Source organism: Pundamilia nyererei, unplaced genomic scaffold, assembly GCF_000239375.1.
Source record: "Pundamilia nyererei isolate P.nyererei 1_Seehausen unplaced genomic scaffold, PunNye1.0 scaffold00314, whole genome shotgun sequence".
NCBI classification, from domain to species: domain Eukaryota; kingdom Metazoa; phylum Chordata; class Actinopteri; order Cichliformes; family Cichlidae; genus Pundamilia; species Pundamilia nyererei.
Window position 1 is genome coordinate 154,018 of NW_005187715.1, and position 21,535 is coordinate 175,552.

The window sequence follows — 21,535 nt, forward strand, 5'->3', positions numbered from 1 at the left end:
ATATATATAAGGTTCACATTTTGTCAAAGGCAGTGAAAGTTATAGAAAACAGTAACAGAAAGGTTCTCTTATAATTACATCATTTGAAAAAAATAAGAACATTGCAATACGACAACTGGAATTAACAAAGTAAAATGAGTAAGATGCTGTTTTATTCTCCTTGATTTGTGTGCTACAGTACAGCATGACAATATACCATTGATTATCTGCAGTAAGCTCAGCTAGGTAATCTAAACAAGTAATACAGTCTATTTATATTCAGTTAGACATTATATATATGATAATTTGGTCCCTGTTCTTTTAGCATTTATTGTGCTTCAAGAAGAACTGTAGATGGTAAAATCAGCCCTAAATGTTAAATCAGTGTTTGGACTTGTTTTAACATCAGAAATTGTTGCTTTCTCCACATAACTTTTGAATATAAATATCCTGCTTTTTAAGGCGAATAATTCCATGCAAATACCCAGTTAACACTGCTGCTATGTTGCTGCACGTCCAAGTAATAAGAACTCTCTTGAGAACCTGTCGACACTGGATCTTAAAAAAGCAAACTCTGCCATTTTGCAGCTGCTCTCATATAATGCAGGAGGCCAGGGAGGCAGATGCAGGGTGGGATATTATACTATACTATAACATGTGCAACTGGACATGCTTTTCAAAGCTAGCGATACAACACAGCAGAGTTACTTTTACAAATACCATTTCCAAATACTGCCAGTGACTGATGGACATGTTCTTAAAGCGTGGTTGTTTCCTTCAGCTAGCACTCCGCCAAAGGAATAATAACAGAAAAGTGGCCATCACTCTGCTTTTCAGCTCACACTCTCAAATGGCAGAAATTACAGACCTGCTTCGGCTCTAGCCGTTGAGACGCGGCTGTAATGTGTACAGCCGCTCGGTCCCCCACCAAGGCCATTCGCCCCTGACTGAATTGGGAAAGTGAGAGGGTAGTAAGGCAAGTTCAGGTGACCTTTTTAAAGCTCTTTCTTTGAGCATAGTCTCTTTTTCTTAGGGGGAGGAAAATGGCACGATAATTGTGTCCCTGACTTTTCATCCTGCGCAGGTAACCTCAGTGAGGGAAAAGTTTGACCCTGTGGAAGGAACTGGCTGCGTCCTGTTCATGATCAGTACTGCCCTGATGTCTCGTGCTTCTTCTCTGCTCTGCCCACAAACACAATGGAAAAACTGGGACGCATGCCTATCTGAGGAAATTATAACTGTCATTGTAAGATGGCAATTTCCTGGTATATGCAACAATCAAGAAAAATCAATGGATAATTGGAAGTTTTCACATTACATAAGCATGTAGCCTGGTACGTATACTGCATACTGACAAAGAAGCACCAGCTGCATTTTCACTATGCTTCCTTTACCCCCCCCTGTGCTAACCCACATCTAAAATTATGCCTCAGTTGAAGAAAATTGAAATTGAAAATGTGGAACATTTAGCAGGAGGGTTCCTCATAACCAATTACACACGAGAACCAGAACGCAGCTTCCCGAAGCCGAGGAGTTATTTTCGGTTAAACTAAATAACAGAAGGTTGGAGAAGATGTATGATTAATTGAGAGAGATGTGGAAATTAATTAAGCTTAATCCCCCCCCCCTTTGAAAAAAAAAAGAAGAAGTCACGTTCAAAGATGATTTTTTATTTTTTATTTTAACCAAGTATCTGATCAAAATTGTTCATGATGGATAAAAAAACAAAAAACAAAAAAACAAGTGGAGACAAACTCTGTGGTAACCTAAACACTTCTATTTATTTATTTTATTGTATTGTCTAAATGAGATGTGTTTGTGGGTGGAAACAAATTTTCCACTAAATATCAAAGTAACACTTGGCCTGTCCCTCCCCACGCCGCAGGCTGGATGGAATCTGTGTGGAACCAAAATCTTGCAGCAGGAAACACACTCAGATTTACAGCTTCATGTCAGTAAATGTGTCTTTTATCACATGTGCTAAAATACTCTTTGTAAACACACCCACACCTTCAGCCATGAGACCGAGGGTAGATGGTGAGAGGCATTATGTATCAGAGTGGGTTGTAATTTATTTGATTGCATTTTGCTCCCAGGTTGAAATCAGCAGTGTGCTTTTATTTTTCGGTTTATATGTTCTATTTTTGTATCTGTTGCATTGCATTTATTTTTTATTAACAACACATATCACTGCAGTCTTCGTGTAGTTCAATCACTCTTTATGTTAGAGTGAAAAGTGTGACTACACTCCCAGCCTGTTGCAACTGGATGTTGTCTGTCTGACAAATATAGAGTTACCAAAGAAAGCATCACTCCATAAAACACCAAAAATAGCTTCCAAATTGCTGTTTATTTATTATACTAATAGTTTATTCCAGCTGCCGTACTTCAGTTAATGTGACTTTTTCCCTCTGTGTGTCAGACTAACTTTGCACTCTGCACAGAGATTTGGGGACATGAGGAGCTGCTTTTAAAACAATGTGTGAAAAACACTTCTGTTTAAAAAATAAAAAGCTTTTTTCCATTTATTTATTTATTTTACACCAATCATTTGAAATGTTTGCTTTGGTTCGATTGACAGTAAACATACAAATCAGCTGCTTAGGAGAATTACCCGACGTATGACTGATTGTGTACGTGTCTTTTCAGTCTCTCAGTTAGATCCAGCCTTCAGTTGCCACACCAAGATGAAAAAGGTGTAAGTGGGATTTTGGCAGGTGGGGGAACCCTACAATTGAGTGTAATGTGGTATTAATTTGTGAGTGCTGGTGGATTAGGTAGAAAGATGTGATGCTGCTTTCAGCCGACGTCTTGAATTCAAGAAGATCTGTGCAGATGTTTCAGATTTACGGCTGATTTCCGACATATAAGACTGGCATAAAATTTAAAATTCAGCAAGTGAATCTAATCAGCATCACCTTGATTATAAACTTGTGTTTGCTAACCTTCCTGTAATCTTACATTGAACACCATCAATCCAACATGCTGCATTACCGCAAAAGAACCCGCTTAGCCTGCACTAACATGCCTATTACAGTATTTTCATACAACTTTTGCTTTAATGCAATTTTATCCAAGCTTTGAAGGATTTCTTTTTCAAAAACACATCACGTATAGATCCAACATCTTATTTAAAAACTCTAAAATGAACTAGAACATTGCAGATAAGCTTTAAATTTCCAGTTTATGAAACGCTGCTTGCTGAGCCAGGCCCCACCTTTGAAAATAATCTCTCATCTTCCTCTCCTGTCCGGTCTTTCTCTGCGTCTCAGGGGACATAAACCTTTTTTTCCTCTCTCTTCCTGTGAAATACAGCAGCTCTACATTTAGCTCACAGACACACTGTGAGACAAGCTGTGCACAAGTTGCTAGTTGGACTTGTTTAAAATTACCTGACACTTAAAATATTACTCCCTTTACGATTTCTTCTCTTCTGTAGTTCTAGCCAGATGCTGAACCACAGCTGTGACCCCAACTTTTTGCAAACGCATCACAGGGATGAGAAGGAAAAAGGGATGTAATGAGCGGGCTGTGGGATGTCATTATTTTCTTATTACCGTGCAAGTATCTTCATGCCATCACTGGAAGCAATGCCAGGCTGCAGAACACAAAAAATTAAATCATTGGACTGTAATATGCATTAATCAGATTTTCTTGTTCATTAATTGAAGGGGCTGGAATGCCGCCCACTTTAACCCCTGGTTACCTCCATCTTTACATGCAGTCCATAGTGGTACTCACCTCGGTGATCAGCTTCTCCTCCATTGTGATACAGATAACCTGCACCCTGCCTGCTCTATCAGGATGTTTTCATATGGTGGTTTTATTAGCTGGTTCTTGAAAAAGTTAAACATGAAGCCTGAGATGCATACAGTACATGTGAGTCCAGTCTTAGGGGTCTGGTGGCTCCTTAAACACCTGAGCATGTACCGGGTTTGGTTCGTTGAGCAGTCCGTGCATAAAGGAGACACACAAAAGTACATCCCTCGCCCATCTCTCCACTTCCACCTCTTACACAGTCCGGCAGCTTACACTTTGCAGCACTGAAGAGGCTGCAGCAAACTGGTCCACCATAATGCATTTGTGATCACTGTAATTTCTCAGAAAAAAAAAGCAGAAATCATCCACTGTCACAAAAGACATGAAAAGTTCAGGTGCATAAGGATTGGAAAGTTACAGTGTTTAAATGTCCTATTGTGCTCTGAAATTACACTGGATCGAAAAGTTAAAAGCTTTTGTTAAATGCCAAACACACTTGTCGAAGTTAAAAAAAAAAAAAAAAACAAAAGCTGGAGGAAATGGTAAAACAATGTATTTCTCTTTGCTCCCAAAGCTTCGAATAACCTTTTCTAAGTGCCATTATATAGGAGCTTTATCAAGCCAAGGAATTTGCTCTATACTTTTCATCCACATGTCCTTTAATGCAAATGCTCTTTTAAAAATTTCTATTATGATGATGATAATAATGGCAAATGCATTTTGCTCAGCGCCGTTACTTTTTTGTGCCAAAAACAGGGTGTCCTTTCCCCCTTAAAAAAACAAGTTTGTGCAAGTCTTACCCTAGTCGTGATTTATATATATATATATATATATATACATTCAAAAATGGGAAATAGGTGCAGCGACTTATTGAAATGTGCACATATAAATAGAAATACAGCATATGAGGCACAAAGAGAGAAAGTCAATATTTAGTATGACCACCTTTATTGTTCAACACAGCGTTCTTGTAATTTCATTAAGCAGTCTATAGGAATAGCTCTCCAGGCTTCTAGAAGGACATTCAAAGCTCTTCCATGGATGTTGGCTGCCTTTTGTTCTTTTCTCTGTCAAGATGATCCCACACGCTGCTTCAGTATGTCGAGGTCCTTCTGTGGCGAGGTTACTCTGTGACTGACAGTGATCCATTGTGTGTTTTTCCTTCCATGTATGCTTTTACTGCATTAACAGTGTGTTTGGGGCCAATGTTATGCTAAAAAACAAAGCTGTTGCCAATCAGACAATTTACAGATGGCATTGCATGGACCAGCAACTATGTAGAACTACTGAATCTAAGCACACTTTGTACAACAGGTGTCATTCATACAGTGATTTTTATCTACACCTGAGCACTTTTATCTAACATTTACACTCACACTTCGTTGGATGCATCACAGGCACCTCAGAATTAAGTTTCTTGACCAAGGATACTTTGACAGATGAACAGGAGCTGGAGATCGACCCACTGACCTTCTGATTGGTAGATGGCCTGTTGTACGACCTGAGCCACAGTCTTGCTACTTTCCGTGTTCATTACAAAATCAGTTTTGGATGTCCAACACCAAAACATGTCAGAACCTCCACCATGTTTTACACATGTACAGACTCACTGCTGTACCTCTCTCCTGGCTTCCTCCAGACAAAATAATGATGATTTGAACCAAAGACTTCAAATTTTCATTTATGACCTTCATTCATTGCATCACGTGTTATACCTCAACTTTTCTCCTGTTTCCCCTCCTTAGGAATGGCTTCTTAACAGCGACATACCCACTGACACCATTTCATATGAGGCTTCACTGAATAGTAGCTGGATGGTAGATCAACTGAAGGGGCAGATGGATGTCTCAGGTCCTATGTTGGGCCTTTACTGTGTTTTTTTCCAATTTTTAAGGACATGACTGTCAGATTTCCTCTCCTGTGGATAGTTTTTTAGGCCTGCCACTTCTTCTTTTGTCCTCTTCTTGTCCCGTTTCATCATATTTTTTAAGAATACGCTGCACATCAAGTTCTTAGTAACTCTTTGGGAATCAGAGAGTGCAAAAATACTATTTTATGTCTGTCAAACTGTGTTTTCTTTTGGCATTTCTTACAGATTCAGCTAAATAAATCCGAACAAACAATGTGTTTTTGTAACAGGCTGTGAGTAATAAGAGTGCCTAAAATTTTGTTCTTTGCAAAATTATCTGTTATGTGCAGTTATGTACACAACGCTAGTCCATCCCTTGAGTTAGGTGTCTTTTTCATGCTTTAATTATTCATGGGTGAGTGGTAAGAGTTCCAGATTTTCCAAGTCTATGTTGTTGAGTGGCTTAAACAAACAAAAAAACATTCTAAAAATGGTCGGCTACAAGGCCTGGACTGAAAATAAGTGAAAAAGCAGCAAACACACATAGAAAAACTCTGATAGAAATCCAAGACCATTTTAAACCATTGAAAGAAAATCTGCCTCCTTTCGAAGCCAAGTGTAAAGAAATGAGGGGCGGCTCAAGACTTTTGCACAGTACCGTACATTAGAATCTTGTTTTCTTACTCCCCATCATTTTCCCCCAGTCTGCTGAAAAGAGGACAATTTAAAGTTTTCACATTTCTTGAATCTGAGGTAGGTTGATTGTGCCGAGAGCATGCAGTTAAGAGCAAAATATCTGTGCTGTTTCACCTGGAGAAAGAGATGTGGACAAAAGCAGGAAAAATAGTGACCATCCATTTTGGGCTGTAAAAAGCCCAAAGGGATGAAAAAATGATCTTAAATAAGCACTGTGTCTCCTCGTAGCGAGGCCAAAAAAAGTGTATAAAAACACTCAGATGCACACTCACCATCTCCTCTCTACTTCATGGGCTGATGCTAAAAGCTGAGGCGAGTGTCCTGTGTACTGCGCTTTATTAGAGGGAAAATAACAGAAGAACAACCATAGCATGGTACATAGTTCCTATTTTGAATTACTCCCGTGTGGATTTTTTGCTGCAGCACACAAAAACCTGTACATATGCGGGCGTGTACAATTTTCAGGCACACAAACGCGGGCGCCGCTCAAACACGAGCGCTCACGGACGCAAACACCACACATACAGACACACGTCTTCCACATCTTGAAGCGAAGGTTTAATCAGACATAGCTGAAAAGGAAAATGCCATTAGATTTTAAAGTGGATAATTTCACATTCTTCTCTCCATTCATTTTTCGTTTTTCTTTTCAAACTGGCCTTTTATGCCCACTACATGTGCTTTTATGGAAAATTACAACATTTAATCGAGACTCTTTGGTCAGAGATAATTGCACAAAGAACCATTAGCAGTCTTCCAAGACCAATGTGCTCTGAGCATTTTTCTTTTTCTTTTTATAATGCTATTCTCCATCCTCAAGAACATGCCTCATTGAAAGAGGATAATCATAATTTAATTATCTATCATTATGGGGAGCAAAGCACAGGTCACCTTGGGTTCACGTATGCTACGTGCTGCTATAAACAAATCAGTTAAATGACATAGGCTAAACAAACAGGACAGTTATATACACTGTAGGTTCAGTGGCCAAAGGTCTGTTGTTTTTCCCTGCCAATTTAGTCAAAGCAATTATAATCATGTTCAAAGTCTTTGGGAGCACTTGCTCCTCACCTGCAAACCCACCTACCGATCAGCAAATTGGCACTTCAGTGAAATCAGCAGGTGTGCATTTGGCTCATTTTTGGCCACTATAAGGTTCTCATCGAAATGCAGTCCACTGCAATTACCCACTTAAAAATGAGTTCAGTGAAAGGATACACTGGGATGCTCAGAAAAATGAAGTAGTAATGGTGGGACAAAAATATCGATACCGACTTCCTCTCGTAGTTCGCTATCTGATGCTAAGGATTGATGTCCGCATTAGCACGCGCAGAATTATCAAAAGAGTGAGCACCAGACAGGCGAGAGCTAACTAAGCCGAAGAAAAGGAAGATGCTCACAGAAGGAAAGCAGCGGGCAGCGGGGGAAAGCAAATCAAAAAGCTGATAAAGTGATTTTTTTTTATCTATATGAAATGTTAGTGAGAGAGTATGTTCCAAATCATGCTAATAGGTTTCCTGAAACAACAGGCTATTGAAATAAAGTCACATTTAAAAATTTTTTAACATGATTTATACAACCACCGGTTTGTTTTGGTGTTTGTGGTTTTGGTTTTTTGGATTGTGTATTTGTTTTTTGTCAGTGGAGTTTTTTTGGAGTGCTGGCCCCACTAACATTAAAGGAAAGTGAATTTAAAAATGTGTATTAAGGACTGAAAGTTGGACTTTTTGATTAGTAATTTAATTTTCCCAGTAAAGTTTTCATTTATAAATGTAGGTATTTGTAAACTAAGCCTATTTGGAATTATTGCAAAAATGACTTAATGCCTTTCAGTCAATCTTTAAAATGAGTAAAATACAAAGATAAATGTTATAGAGTACAAGGCACTATATTTGCTTCTAAAATACAGTAATGGTAAGATAAACAGCACCGTTTTTTATTTTGTTGCATTTCCTTTGTTTTTATCTAGCTGGCATTGGAATGTTTTTATACTTCAGCTTGTGTTTTTGCTCCTTTTGTTGCTTTTGACTGCTGATCGGCCCCTGTATGTTTTCTATATTGTCAATACAATTTGGGGAAAAATAAACTGTCATTTGATTAAAGACATTTAAGTTAAGTTGGCTACACTTTAGCTTATATAGTGTAATCACAAACGTGTCATTTGATAACAATAATCGATTTATTTATTTATTTCACAAAGGTATGTCTGTTACTGCCATTTAATAATTTTTAAAAATCAAAGTGAACTTTGTGTTTTAATAAGTAGCATTGGTATTCTGTATAGTAAAATCTTACAATGACAAATATAGTACTGTGTACTCTGTCACTTTCTTTTTTTACATTTGTTGTTACTTTACTTATTTAATGCTACAAAGCAGTAAATAAGTAATTATGTACTGCTTTCTTTATGGTGATTACTGGCTTATTAAATCATGGACAGTATCCCCAGTCTAATTTGACAGGAAGACAGCAGTAAATCAGATATAAACTCTTGCAGAAAACCATCTCTGAACAAACAATGATTTGGTCCTTCTTGTATCAGATGGGCTACATCAGCAGAACACCATGCTGGGTTTCCCTCCTGTCAGGTAAGAACAGAAAACTGAGGATACAGTTTGCACTGAGTCACCAAAACTGGTCAGTAGAAGATGGGAAAAATGTTGTCTGGCCAAATCAAATGGCTTCCACAGTCACCAGATCTCAGTCCAACAGAGCACATTTGACATGTGGTGGAACACAATTTGCATCACTGATGTGCTAGTACTACCAATAAAAATGCTACAACTGTGTGACGCTATCATGTCAATATGGTCCAAAATCTCTCAGGTGTTTCCAGCACCATGTTGAATCTGTGTCATGAAGAATGTCATGAAGAATTAGGGCAGTTCTGAGGGGGCCCAACCCTGTATTAGCAATTTGTACCTAATAAATGTCAATGAGTGTACACTACATTACATTTATTAGAGGGTTATGACATTCTCTTTTCTAGAGTCTTGCAAAAAAGTTGTTAAAAACCAAATAATTTTCAAGCTTTTCATGTATGCTAATACATCTGTATTAGGGCAAAGATCTGAGCAAGTTTTCTACACTGTACAAAATTATCACTACAGCCATGTCAAAGATGAGCTTTGCACAATACTCTCTGTAGTCCCTCGTTGTCACAGACTGCAATATCCTCCTTCACCTTGGAAGGACGTGGGGGCGCTGTTTTAAATGGCAGCCCTTTGGCGTCTGCGGTCTTCTTCTACGTTTCCTGATAAGCTGTCTAACAACAAGCACAGCGGCTCATGAATCCAGAGACTCCTCGGGCTTTCTGGGATTTGGAGAAACGTGGCAGGTTACAATGACTCAGTGGGCTGAATGAAATTATTTTAGCGTATGCGAATAAGAGGAGACTCACGTTGGTGGCTAGTTGTGAACGCTTCGGAGGTAAGTTAAACTCGATCTCGTCAGCCAAACTGAACGCTGTTGCTAACACAAGCTGCTGGACTTGGAGAAGACAGAAAGCTTCTTTTTAGACATGCAACAGTTTATTTTTATTGATCATTTTATCAAACGTCCAGGTATGCAATTTACGTTAAAGGCTCAAAAAAGAGAAGAAACCATGTCTTACAGATGGTTTACTTAACTTAGCCCATTCTTTATATGTCGTATGTTTGTCTTAAAATGTTAGGACCCATTTGTTAAGTTTGCTTTTTGTTAACCATCTGTGTTGTCCTAAATGTGACAGCTACTGATGGTATGGGCCATACGTGGATGTTAAAGTGAAATAATCACTCTTGTTTTAGTTTGGGCATATATCTCCAAAATCTCACACAGTCTGTTTCACAGGCCTGAACATGAAGACAGGAAGAAAATTTAAAGGTTTTACAGGTTCTTGGATTGCGTAGTTTGCTATAGTCTATCTTTCTGTCATAATAGCAGGTGCACATGTAAAAGTAAAACTCGCCATCTCTAAAACTTTGACAGATATCAAACCATTTAACACTTTCAGCTCTCACTTTCCCTTAAAACACACATGTAACAGGTCTATACTCGTGATGTAGCTGCTTACCTGTAACTGCTAACAACCCAACTACCTACTGTGAGGGGGTTTAAGAGTCAGACAACTATGGATGAGGACTTCCCAACCTTGAAACCAAGACGCATCCAAAATCAGAATGTGGTCCATCGTCTTGAGAAGCGTAGGATCTGCTCCGGTCGACCTGGAGCTCACTGGTACAGAGTGCGCTGTTTCCACCAGAACCTGTTCCCCAACTTCACTGTGGTTAATGTGGAGAAGCCACCCTGCTTCCTCAGAAAATTTTCACCAGATGGACGTTGTTTTATCGCCTTCTCCTCTGACCAAACCTCCCTAGAGGTAAGAGGAGACAAACCCTCTATTATTTCACATTCCCTAAACCAAATATCTTGTGTGATTCTTATCTTCCATCTGGTCCAGAGTGTAACTCACACAGTCTGTTGAAATACGAAATTCACCAGAAAATATTGTTGTTATTGTTCATCATACAGATATACGAATACCAAGGCTGCCAGGCAGCTCAGGATCTGCTTAGAGGCCAAGAAGGAGAGACTCTTCTCACCACCAACGATCAGCGCTCCCTCAACATACGAGGACGCCTGTTTGAGCGCTTTTTCTCTTTGCTCCACGTTACAAATGTGGCCTCGAATGGAGAGCACCTGAACCGGGAGTGCAGCCTCTTCACAGACGACTGCCGCTATGTCATTGTCGGATCGGCTGTTTATGTTCCCGAGGAGCCGCCCCCATTCTTCTTTGAGGTATCAGCTTAGTAAAAAATTTAAAAAAGGAAGATGCAGAAATGATTTATTTTTCTCCTGCTGCTCCTTTCATCTACATTTCTTCCACCAGGTGTACCGCAACAATGAATCCGTGACTCCCAACCCCCGGTCTCCTTTAGAAGACTACTCTCTCCACATCATCGATCTCCACACTGGTAGGCTATGTGACACCAGGTCCTTTAAGTGTGACAAAATCATCCTGTCACACAACCAGGGCCTCTACCTCTACAGGAACATCCTGGCTGTGCTGTCGGTCCAGCAGCAGACCATCCATGTCTTCCAGGTGAGTGCTTAAATAGCATGTTGCAGTGATGGGACAGTCTGTGATATAAAACGTTAATAATTTGCTTTTGTGGCTGTGTCAGGTGACTCCAGACGGAACTTTTCTGGATGTGAGGACTATCGGTCGGTTCTGTTATGAGGACGACCTCTTGACTCTTTCAGCTGTTTATACGGAAACTCAAGCTGAGAATCAGCCAGGCTTCGCCCGTCTGTACACCGACAAAACCATCAACTCCCTCAAGCACAGACTGTTGGTCTACCTCTGGAGGAGGGCAGAGCAGGACGGCAGCGCCACAGCCAAGAGGAGGTAGTGATCATGTTGGATCAGTCGACTTGAATGAACTGCATATAGTGACAGAAAGCCCTTTACAGTTATTTATCTCTAGTACTCACTTACTTATAACTTAAAACTAAATCCTCAGCCACATAAAACATTAGGGTGGAGAGCTTCCTGTTCCTGTGCAGCATTTCCTGCAGAGATAATAATCTTCTTCTCCAATATGTTGTCAAACTGTTGACAGACTCAAACTTTATTGCCTGTTCTGCAGTTTTGATAAGCTGAGTGTGGTGGCATCAGATCTCCACCAGGTTGTGGTTAAAATGGTTGTCTAACTTGTAGCAGATGTCGAGAGGGGGTGAATAACTGTGAGCTGCTTTTCTAGACAGTAGAGGTGGAATCTCCGCTAAGTGTAATTTGCTATTTGCTTATTTATTATTAAGTTTGAAAATGCTGCTGTGCACTGCTAGGAGAGCAAGATTAGGCACTTTTGAGTGAAAGGGATGTCAAGCTCAAGTTCAAGGGCAATCTGATATTGTATATACTTCAATATTTAGACCCAATTAATTTATATCCAAACAGCCAAATATTAAGGACCGCTCCATAATTTAAGATCTGATAAAAAATAACCTTTGTTGCGGAGAATAATGGCATACAAATGTGGACAGGGAAAAATGTATATCTATGTGGATATGCTGCCGTGGATTTGCGGCAGATGGCCGCCCCTCCCTGAGCCTGGTTCTGCTGGAGGTTTCTTCCTGTTTCCTTCCCACTGTCGCCAAAGTGCTTGCTCATAGGGTCATATGATTGTTTTTGGTTTATGGTTTTTCTCTGTATTTATTATTGTGGGGTCTACCTTACAATATAAAACGCCTTGAGGTGACTGTTGGTGTGATTTGGCGCTGTATAAATAAAATTGAATTGAATATGCTGACAGAGCCTTGAGGCCTTTAAACACGGACACTAAAAAATCATGCAAATGTTTTGTGTGTCACAAAGATCTTTCAGACTCGCCTGTTCCTAATGCAGCTGTTCACACTAACTGCATAATTTAAAAGAACAAATTTGTGGCTTTTTTTTTTCCTTTCAATATGCGAATAAACCAATCGGACCAATCAGACCACTGCATTTGGCAACAAGCGCAGTTATAACTCAAAATGCGGACTGCCACTGAATATACATTGATATGGAAATGGTAAAATAACGCTGTTATAATCCTATGTTACCTTAGACACACAGCTAGATTCTGCTCCAGGACAGTTGGCTGTCTGAAATTATTTCTCTGCCTCCTTAGATTTGGTCCTAACTCTGCCAACAAAAGCTCAAACTGCACCACTGACATCCTGACATATGTACGCACTTTTCATGATGGGTGTGTTTGCTTGTATGTTGTTTATGGGTTCTGCATCTACTTCTGGGAAAGCACACCAAAGGTGGATGTAGAAGGAGCTGCGAGTATAGGACTCGTCGTGTTTATGTTCTTCTTCTTCAAACGATAAATTGTTTGTGCCATCTCTCAGTGTTGGATTTTGCTGAATATGGAGAAAGAGCCCGATTGTCATTCACTCCAGCCATTCTTCACTCACTTATGTCCTCGATGCATGCGAGGCACTCCGCCCTTCTATAAATGGGCAGCAAAAGATGGCAGAGGAGAGAGAGGCAAAAAAATCGGATGCTCAGCCGGATGTTGAGGAGGCTCCACATTATTGGATGTAATTATCAACTCAAATTCCATTATCAGAAAAATAATTCAATTTTCTTGATTATTGGTTGCCATATTTTGTATCTCTATGCCTGTATGGACGAATAAGAAAGCCTTTGTTGTCTGCAGAGGGAGTTGTACTAAATGTCATCACAGGTTGTGATAGATGTTTATGATTGTTTCCAGGCTCTCTAATGAGAACATTTCTTTAATCTTAGATTAACTTAGAGTAAAGATTTTGGGGGTATTTTAATTTTGGTTCAACGTTAAAATCAAATGGTATGTATGGCTTTGGAGAATTGTGATGCGCATTTTTAAACTTTATCTATCAAGTGGTTGATTTGAGTCGTAATCAGTACTGAAAAACGAATCATCTGCTGTAGCTCAAATCTGAAGCCTGAAACAGCACCGTCTTATCTCTTGGCTGTCACAGAGTGACACAATTATCTCCAGTTCCTTGGCATGTATTTTCATCTGTTTGTCAATTCCATTTTGAATTTTATACAAAGTCATGGATGTTGATTCTGATCTGAAAAGTAAAGCCATTGTACACTCGATGTATACTATAATTCCCAGAAACTAGGGCTGGGCCATATTATACCGGTATAATGTTGGGCAACGATAAGAAAATGAAATATTGCGATAGAATATGGGTCAAATGCGCAGGGCCTTTGTTTACATATGCACATGGCAGTAAAAGCATGGCGGCGACAGAGAATGAGAAGGGCAAAAGCGGATTGTTGAATGAAACGGATGAACCAGAATTGGTTTGTAAAATGCTGCAACTTCAGTGGTGTGGAACTGGTTTAGCTTTCGTCAGTCAGATACACAACAAAGCACTATTTTTGGTAATGCATGCTAGCGGGCCGTCGTTATTACCGTGTTTTTTGGAAAATGCGGCACACTTAAAATCAATCCTTTGATTTTTCTGAAAATCGACAGTGCCCCCTATAATCCCGTGTGCCTTATGTATGAATTCTGGTTGTGTTTACTGACCTCGAAACGATTTTATGTGGTACGCGGCGCTCGAAAACCTGTCAAATGTTTTAGTACGACTTTGCTGAGCTACGAAGCCGCACCGCTTGATAGATTGTCGGAGCATTACAGCTATTGTAGGCAGGAGCCTCACGGAGTGATATGTGCTGTGCTTCAACATAATATTACCGTATTGTGTGTGTATAACCTCTGTTTAACCTCAGTGGATATTATACATGGTTATGCTGAGGATATGTCGGCCAGTTTCCACTGGAAATGCCTTTTGGTTAAACTGTCAGCGAGCAATTTGCTTTTGCACTGTTAAATTTTTATATAACTTTAATGCACAAAAAACAGCTGCTTGTTTAACCCCTTAGCAGTCCTACAAATTTACAATTAGTCCCCTAAACCATCCAATGTACCGTGGGCGGTACGTCCGACTGCTAACAGGTTAAATAAAGTTGTGGAGTTGTAAAATATTTTGTCTAGTGACAATTATGTCGTCAGTTCTATCGTTATCGCAAATTTTCAAATGTATCTCAAGATAAATATTTTTGGTCATATCGCCCTGCTCTACCAGAACACCTCCCTCATTGCTCCTGTGATTTGTTTATATCCCTCTTCACAATGAGTCACATCAAGGCGCTTTATATTGTATAGCAAAGATCTTACAATATCAGAGAGAAAACCTCAACAATCAGACATTTGTCTTTTGAACAGGCACTTGGGGACAGTGTGAAGGAAGAACTCCCTTTTAACAGGAAAAGCACTCAGACAGAATCAGGCTATCACTGAATTCATGCATGTTTTTCTGATTGCCAGACCGATTTAAAAAGAAGTAGGGGCGGCCTTATACATACATGGCACACATGCCATATATCTGTTTAATTCGTATTCGTGTGACCTTTACTGCATGCCAGTCCACTTCTTTTTCTACCCAAAATTTCCTCTCTGGCTCTTCACATTTACTGTCTAATAAAGTGTAAGATGGTGACGGTGTTAAATTAAAAAAAGAAAGAAAGAGCAGACAAATATTCATATTTAAAAGTTAAATTAAATTTGCTTGGCAAAATTCTGACTTGTGTAATTGGCAAGGTTTTTCAGCTCAGCTTATTTAGTGTTATCTTATTTTCTGTGTAATGCTGTGTGAGTAAATTAACTGCTGAAGCACTGAAACTCTTCATGATTTTGTCCACTGTGCATCTATGTGCATCTAGGCCATCCAGCATGTAAGTTTCCTTGTTTGTTTGTTTTGGGTTTTTTCTCGCAGGTTTTTCCAATTTTTTGATCAGCTGAAACGTTTAAGGATGTGGAAGATGCAGCTGTTGGATGAGCATCACCTCTTCATCAAATACACCAGCGAAGACGTGGTCACGCTCAGAGTTACCGACCCCTCGCAGGTAGAGAGAGCACACAGAAAATATGATCTGAGTTTGAATTCCTCCCTCTCCTCTCTTTGTTGCTTTCCCCAGCCTCTCTCTCTCTGTCCTTTGTTGTTTGTGCTGTGTAACAGGAATTCCTCTTTCAGGTCTCCAAGGATACGCTTGTCCTACAGATTCTGTTCAGTTCTGAATTCACTGTGGCAACAAATAGACCTAATTAATGCTCAGTTTATTTTCAAGAAATGTCACATTTGACTTCTGAGCTAATCAGCCATTTTTAATTTACCCTTGAAGACTTTATAAACATTGCCATATTCAACTTGCAGTGACCCTGTAATGTAAACATGCTGAAAGCCTTCAAAGCTTTAATGATGCTAGAATGAATGTCTCGTGTCTGACTGTTTTTTTTTTTTTGTTTTTTTTTGTTCTCTCCATTAAAGGCCTTGATCATGGTTTTGAAAAACATAGCTACATCAAAGTATTAATTACCGGTTAAATTAATTAAAGTAAATAATTACAGAATGATTTGTTGTGTTTCTCTAAATTTCCACTGCCCTGTTTGGATCTCTCACAGCCATCCTTCTTTGTTGTGTACAACATGGTGTCCACGGAGGTGCTGGCTGTCTTCGAGAACACCTCCGACCAGCTGCTGGAGCTGTTTGAGAATTTCTGCGACCTGTTCAGAAATGCTACCCTGCACAGCCAAGCTGTCCAGTTCCCCTGCTCTGCTTCATCAAATAACTACGCACGGCAGGTCCAGAGAAGGTACCGACTAAAAAATAAAGTGAAATGATGAAAAAGTAGCCACATGGTGATGATTAACAAAGTCGGTGCATAATGCCAAAAACTACATTTTATCTCATTTGAAGATTTCTGCCAAAGTGAGTCTTGCAGATTAGGCTTCAGTTAAGATTAAGATTCTTACCTTTACCATAGACTGTATATATAAAACAGCATAAGCCACCATACCATCACAATCTAGTTTTGGACTCTTGGAGCTGTTTTTTAGCATTTTGATCACTGCCATATTGGTTTCTTTTATAACCAGAAGTAACCATATTTTGGACAAGATGATGATAGATCATCTAGCATTAGATAGCTAAGTTGCCATCTATTTCTAACGTGCCTGGTTAGCGAATACAGATTGTATTGGTCTAACAGAGAGACACAGTAACAGACAGCAGTAACAACTGCACCACACAGTAAGCTGTATTATTTGGTGGATAATATACCAGAAGATGACATCAGAGATTGCAGAATAAATCTCGACGAGGCCAGGCCAATGATCGCAATGCATGGAAACGGGTTGTGAAGGAAATTCGACAACCATTGGCACCCACAGCAGCGCATGAGTCGATCCAGACCTAATGCCAGCAAGGGATCAAAGAAGAGAAGAAAGATACCAGAAAGCACCAACAGTACAAATACAACCAGTTCAGTGACTCACGTTAATGAAGATGAGGCCAAGCTACGAGCTATTAGCTACAGCTCTCTGTCAGTGTATAAGACATTTACCCACCATACAGTTGTTATGAAGGAAGAAACTGTTCATACAGGCCAAAACCACTTTTTGTTCCAGGCTGTAATGTTGGCATTAAAAAGCTGTGAGTCAGGTCTCTGGACGTGTCATGACATTTTTATTTGTATTTTTATTTAATTAGCCACTATCTGTGTTATGTACCCATAATGCTATCTGTGGACACTGCTGCTAACCAAGCTTACTAGCATTAGCTGACAACTAGTCCAAATATATTCATGTTTGTCTTCAAAACCCAAGCTATAAACAGATGTTCCTAATGCCACACAGCATCAAATGTCAGGGAGGATTTTAAGACAGTGGTCAGGAAGTGAAGCAGATCAGCAACGATCGCCTAAAGGAGGGAGGAAAGGAGTTTTAGGACTTAATCTGGATATAGAAGAAAGACATTAAGACGGTTAGTGTGGCTGGAGGAACTGTGATTGAATTTGGTGGTTTGACTGGCCAGCATAGGTGACAAAATCCTCCTGTGGAGGGTAAAGCAGAATGGGGTGGCAAGGAAGGGCGCTGGAGAAGGAGGAGACGATAAAGGATAGTTTGAGTGAGGAAAAGAGCTCAGAATTGGATTTTAGAGTGGTGAAAATTGATGTCAGACAGGAGGAGGGGAGAAATTGAAAGCTGGTGAGCACATTCCGCAAACCCGATTTGTACCACTTACAACTAGCTGGCAGTGAAGCCCAGTTCAGAGGGCTTCAGTCTAGCACAAGCCAGGTAGAGTGAAACAGACAGGCCAGTAAAACTGGAGATAATGTAGTATGAAACAAAGTGAGAGCACGTCTGAAAAATATGGATCCCGAGCTTAGAAGAGTGAAGGGAGAGAGGAGGAGTGAGACCACTGAGTCACTGCTGAGTGCTGGAAATATATAGTGAGAGTTTGGAGACTACAATTTATAAGAAGTTCTCAGAAAAGTGTTTTTTATTTTAAATGCCATTTATAGAAATCTATTCAATAAATGGGGAATTTGCACATAAACCCAGCTGCAGTGGAAACGAGACAATTCAGGATCACAGGGGTTAGCTAATGTTGAGCTGTCTGTCTGCCGCTTCAGATTTAAGGACACTATTGTGAATGCCAAATATGGCGGCCATACCGAAGCGGTGCGTCGGCTGCTGGGTCAGCTGCCCATCAGCGCACAGTCCTACAGCAGCAGCCCTTACCTCGACCTCTCCCTCTTCAGCTATGATGACAAGTGGGTGTCAGTTATGGAGAGGCCTAAGACCTGCGGAGACCACCCCATCAGGTATGGACTTCATCAGGATGACCAGTCCTCTTGTAATCTTAATGCGTGACGCGATTCATGCTAATTAATGTCCAGAAATTAGGCTTTCTCCTTCTTGACTGCGATTTCCACTACTATCTTGTTTTAATTTATCCTGATTGTTTTTCATTTACATATTTAAAGAAATCCAGTGCCAAAGGACATTTTTGTGTTTATAAACTTAATAAATAATTGTGATAAACAATTGAGATTAACATTTTTTGACCAAATAATTGTGATGGTGGTTTTTGTGCCGTAATCCAGCAGCCTTACTGACTATGAAACTTGGGTAGTGATGTGGAGGACACACTGTCGCTTAACTAAATGGTTAATCAGCTGTAAATTAAACATCAACGATTTCGATAAAATGTTCTGGAAAAATGCAAAACAACCAAAATATGAAAGAAAATTTAACAAAACTTCTCATATGGTAACTTTCTTTTTTTGTTAGTTTAGAAAAAAATAATCATTTGAGGCCATTTTTTTTTTGTTCCCACTGGCATTATCTTTATATATCCCAGTAATAAAATGAAAACATAGGCGTGAAAATAAAACATTACTCAAGATAAAAAGGGAATGGCTCAGGGATCTCAATCTGTCTGGTTAGAAACCATAAACCATTGTCAGCCTATTTCACCTGTGTGAGTAAATGAAGTGACAACAGGTGCACTGCAGAATGTGCAACAGGCAACGCACAAAAAGGCAATGGCTTTGCAGGTGCTGGCCATAGACTACTGCGGTGTCCTTATATGTCCTGACTGATTTTTCTCCAGTTCTGCTTTTCGCTGGTTCGCAGGTTGCACAGGTAGTTCAGATCCTCCAGCATGGCGTGGTTTGCTCTGTTTCCTATCATAGTCTCAACAGTGTGGAAGAAATGCAAGGATACAGAGACAAGAGGGAGCTGTTGGGGCTATAGAAGGCCATCAACACAGCAGCAGAAACCAGTATTTGCTCTTTTCTGCGATGAGCAGCACTACCAGACCCCTACATAATAACCTAAAACGGACGGCTCACGTGCCATGTGTCTGACCAAACCGTCAGAAACAAACTCCATGAGGCCACAGTGAGAGCCTGGTGTCCTTCAGTGGGACCTGTGCTAACAGACCAGCACCGTTCAGCTCACCTGGCATTCGTTAGAGAGCACCAGAGCTGGCAGCAGTAGCAAACTTACACCTGTGCTTTTCCTGTCATTACACATCAAAATGTCTGTTGTGGAGAACTTAGAGCTAAAATCACATCCGCATCATTTCTCTAGATTTACCATTCACTGACCTATCAGCAAAATGTAACAGACTGTTATTATTTACAGCGTATGAAATCATTTTCAGTTATGCACTCTATACTGAAATCATTAAAAACAGCTGACTGGCACGCTCTGGCCAATAATTATAAGAGTTGTAGAGTTGTAGAGGTGCCTTCATAACTAGCTTCGTTCAGTTGTAGCTTCTGTCTTAGAGGCGCTGGATGCGGTGATGTGCGTGCCGTTATAAAAACCGCTGTTAGATCAGACACTTTGATTCAAAAAATATGAGAATTAGCAAATTTTAAATTCTTTAATGTTGAGCTGTGATATGCTGTCACACCAGTCAATTCTTAGTAAGACTGGAGCCAAGTGCAGAAGAAACATTCACTGAAATTTAAAGTCATTTGAAATAAGCAATGGACACTGTTGTTTTCACAGCTAGGCTATGATTGCCTGACCCATTATTAGGGCCATTTGTCACCTTTTTTTTTTTTTTTTTTTAAAGCTTATCAACTGATTAGCAAAATTATTGACAGGTTAATCAGTCATAGTCTTAGCCGCTTGCTCCCCAAAAAAGATGAAAGAACAATACTTTGGATTTTCATCATAGAGCGTTCTAGAAAAGAAGAGACTGGACTAAATGAGTTTAACGCAGCTTCTGTGTCTCTCATCTCTGACCCACCAGATTTTATGCACGTGACTCCGGCCTGCTGAAGTTTAAGATCCAGGCGGGCCTGCTGGGACGGCCGGTTAATCACGCTGTGCGTCGCCTGGTCGCTTTCACCTTCCACCCTTTTGAACCCTTTGCCATTTCTGTCCAGCGCACCAACGCAGAGTACGTGGTCAACTTCCACATGAGACACGTGTGTGCGTGAGGAGCTGGCGTAAAAATGGACTCACACTTGGAGATAAACTGCGGGCCTGTTGGGCTTCTGTTAGCAGCTACTGGTGACAATACAACAAACATGTCCTCCATCGGGAGGCACAAAACACTTTGTTCTCTTAGTCGCCGTCTCCTCCTCCAGAGAAATCAGCAGCCTTCTCTCTGCATTCTTCTCCTGATGGAAACCACTGTTCCTCTCCTCTTTCCCCTGCCATCACGCAGCACTCACTGCACCTCAGCCCCTCTTCTCCCTCGGTGAGAAGGCTGCAATTCTGCCATTTCCCTTTTGCCTTCTCTTTGCCCCTTCCTCCACCAAACAAAGAGCGACCTGTAGGGAGGAGAGGGTGGAATAAGTGTAAATGGAGATGTGTAGAGAGTGATTGATGTGCAGCTGAGGTGGGAGCTGTAGGTAGCCGGACCTCTTAGAAGGAACCAAAGGTGTTTTCTTTTTCCTGCTGTGCACATTCAGGTCCGAATTTCTTATCCAGTCGGTGAGCAGCAGTCAAGCAAACTTTTTTTTTTTTTTCCTCACATGGATGTGGAAAGAGGTCATGTTATTTTAGATTCGTTTTACAGTTTGTTTTTTAATTTACATGCTACTGTTTGTATATATTTTATGGCAATAAAATGATCTACATTTTGGGTAGTGTTTTAGGTGTGTGTGTGTGGTGTAGTGTGGTGTGTGTGGTGTGTGTGTGTGTGGATTTAAGCAGCGTTATTGTTCCCTATAAATAATTGCCCTGTTTATTCTTTGCTTCAGATTCTTCTATATGAATTCATTTATTCACACACTTTAGAGTGCAGAAACAAGTAATCTGCATCGTTTCTCCAAATGAAATTTTCTATATTTTTTCCTTTTTCATCTCTAAACCTGAACAATTTTTTTTTTTTTTTTAACTAGCTGTGCCTTTA

General features: G+C 40.1%; 1 protein-coding gene across 2 annotated transcripts; it reads left to right on the top strand.

Annotated features, from left to right (window-relative positions):
* Nucleotides 1-9,543: 9,543 nt before the first annotated feature.
* Nucleotides 9,544-21,265, top strand: det1 (DET1 partner of COP1 E3 ubiquitin ligase). Of its 2 annotated transcripts, none has more exons than XM_005751500.2 (9): nt 9,544-9,712; nt 10,311-10,643; nt 10,796-11,062; nt 11,154-11,366; nt 11,449-11,672; nt 15,590-15,719; nt 16,276-16,466; nt 18,288-18,479; nt 20,426-21,265. In XM_005751500.2, the coding sequence occupies exons 2-9, from the start codon at nt 10,395-10,397 to the stop codon at nt 20,613-20,615; spliced, it is 1,656 nt and encodes a 551-aa protein (XP_005751557.1). In that variant the 5' UTR covers nt 9,544-9,712; nt 10,311-10,394; the 3' UTR covers nt 20,616-21,265. The 2 variants fall into 2 exon arrangements, with proteins under 2 accessions (XP_005751557.1, XP_005751558.1); XM_005751501.2 differs by having other exon boundaries at nt 10,373-10,643.
* Nucleotides 21,266-21,535: the final 270 nt, after the last annotated feature.

What these genes read in the sequence shown, in the direction of transcription:
- det1 (XM_005751500.2), top strand. Translation starts at nt 10,395, where the DNA reads ATGGATGAGGACTTCCCAACCTTGAAACCAAGACGCATCCAAAATCAG. An exon ending in AGACCATCCATGTCTTCCAG is followed by an intron (nt 11,367 to 11,448) that starts GTGAGTGCTTAA and finishes TGGCTGTGTCAG; the next exon opens with GTGACTCCAGACGGAACTTT. An exon ending in TGCGGAGACCACCCCATCAG is followed by an intron (nt 18,480 to 20,425) that starts GTATGGACTTCA and finishes CTGACCCACCAG; the next exon opens with ATTTTATGCACGTGACTCCG.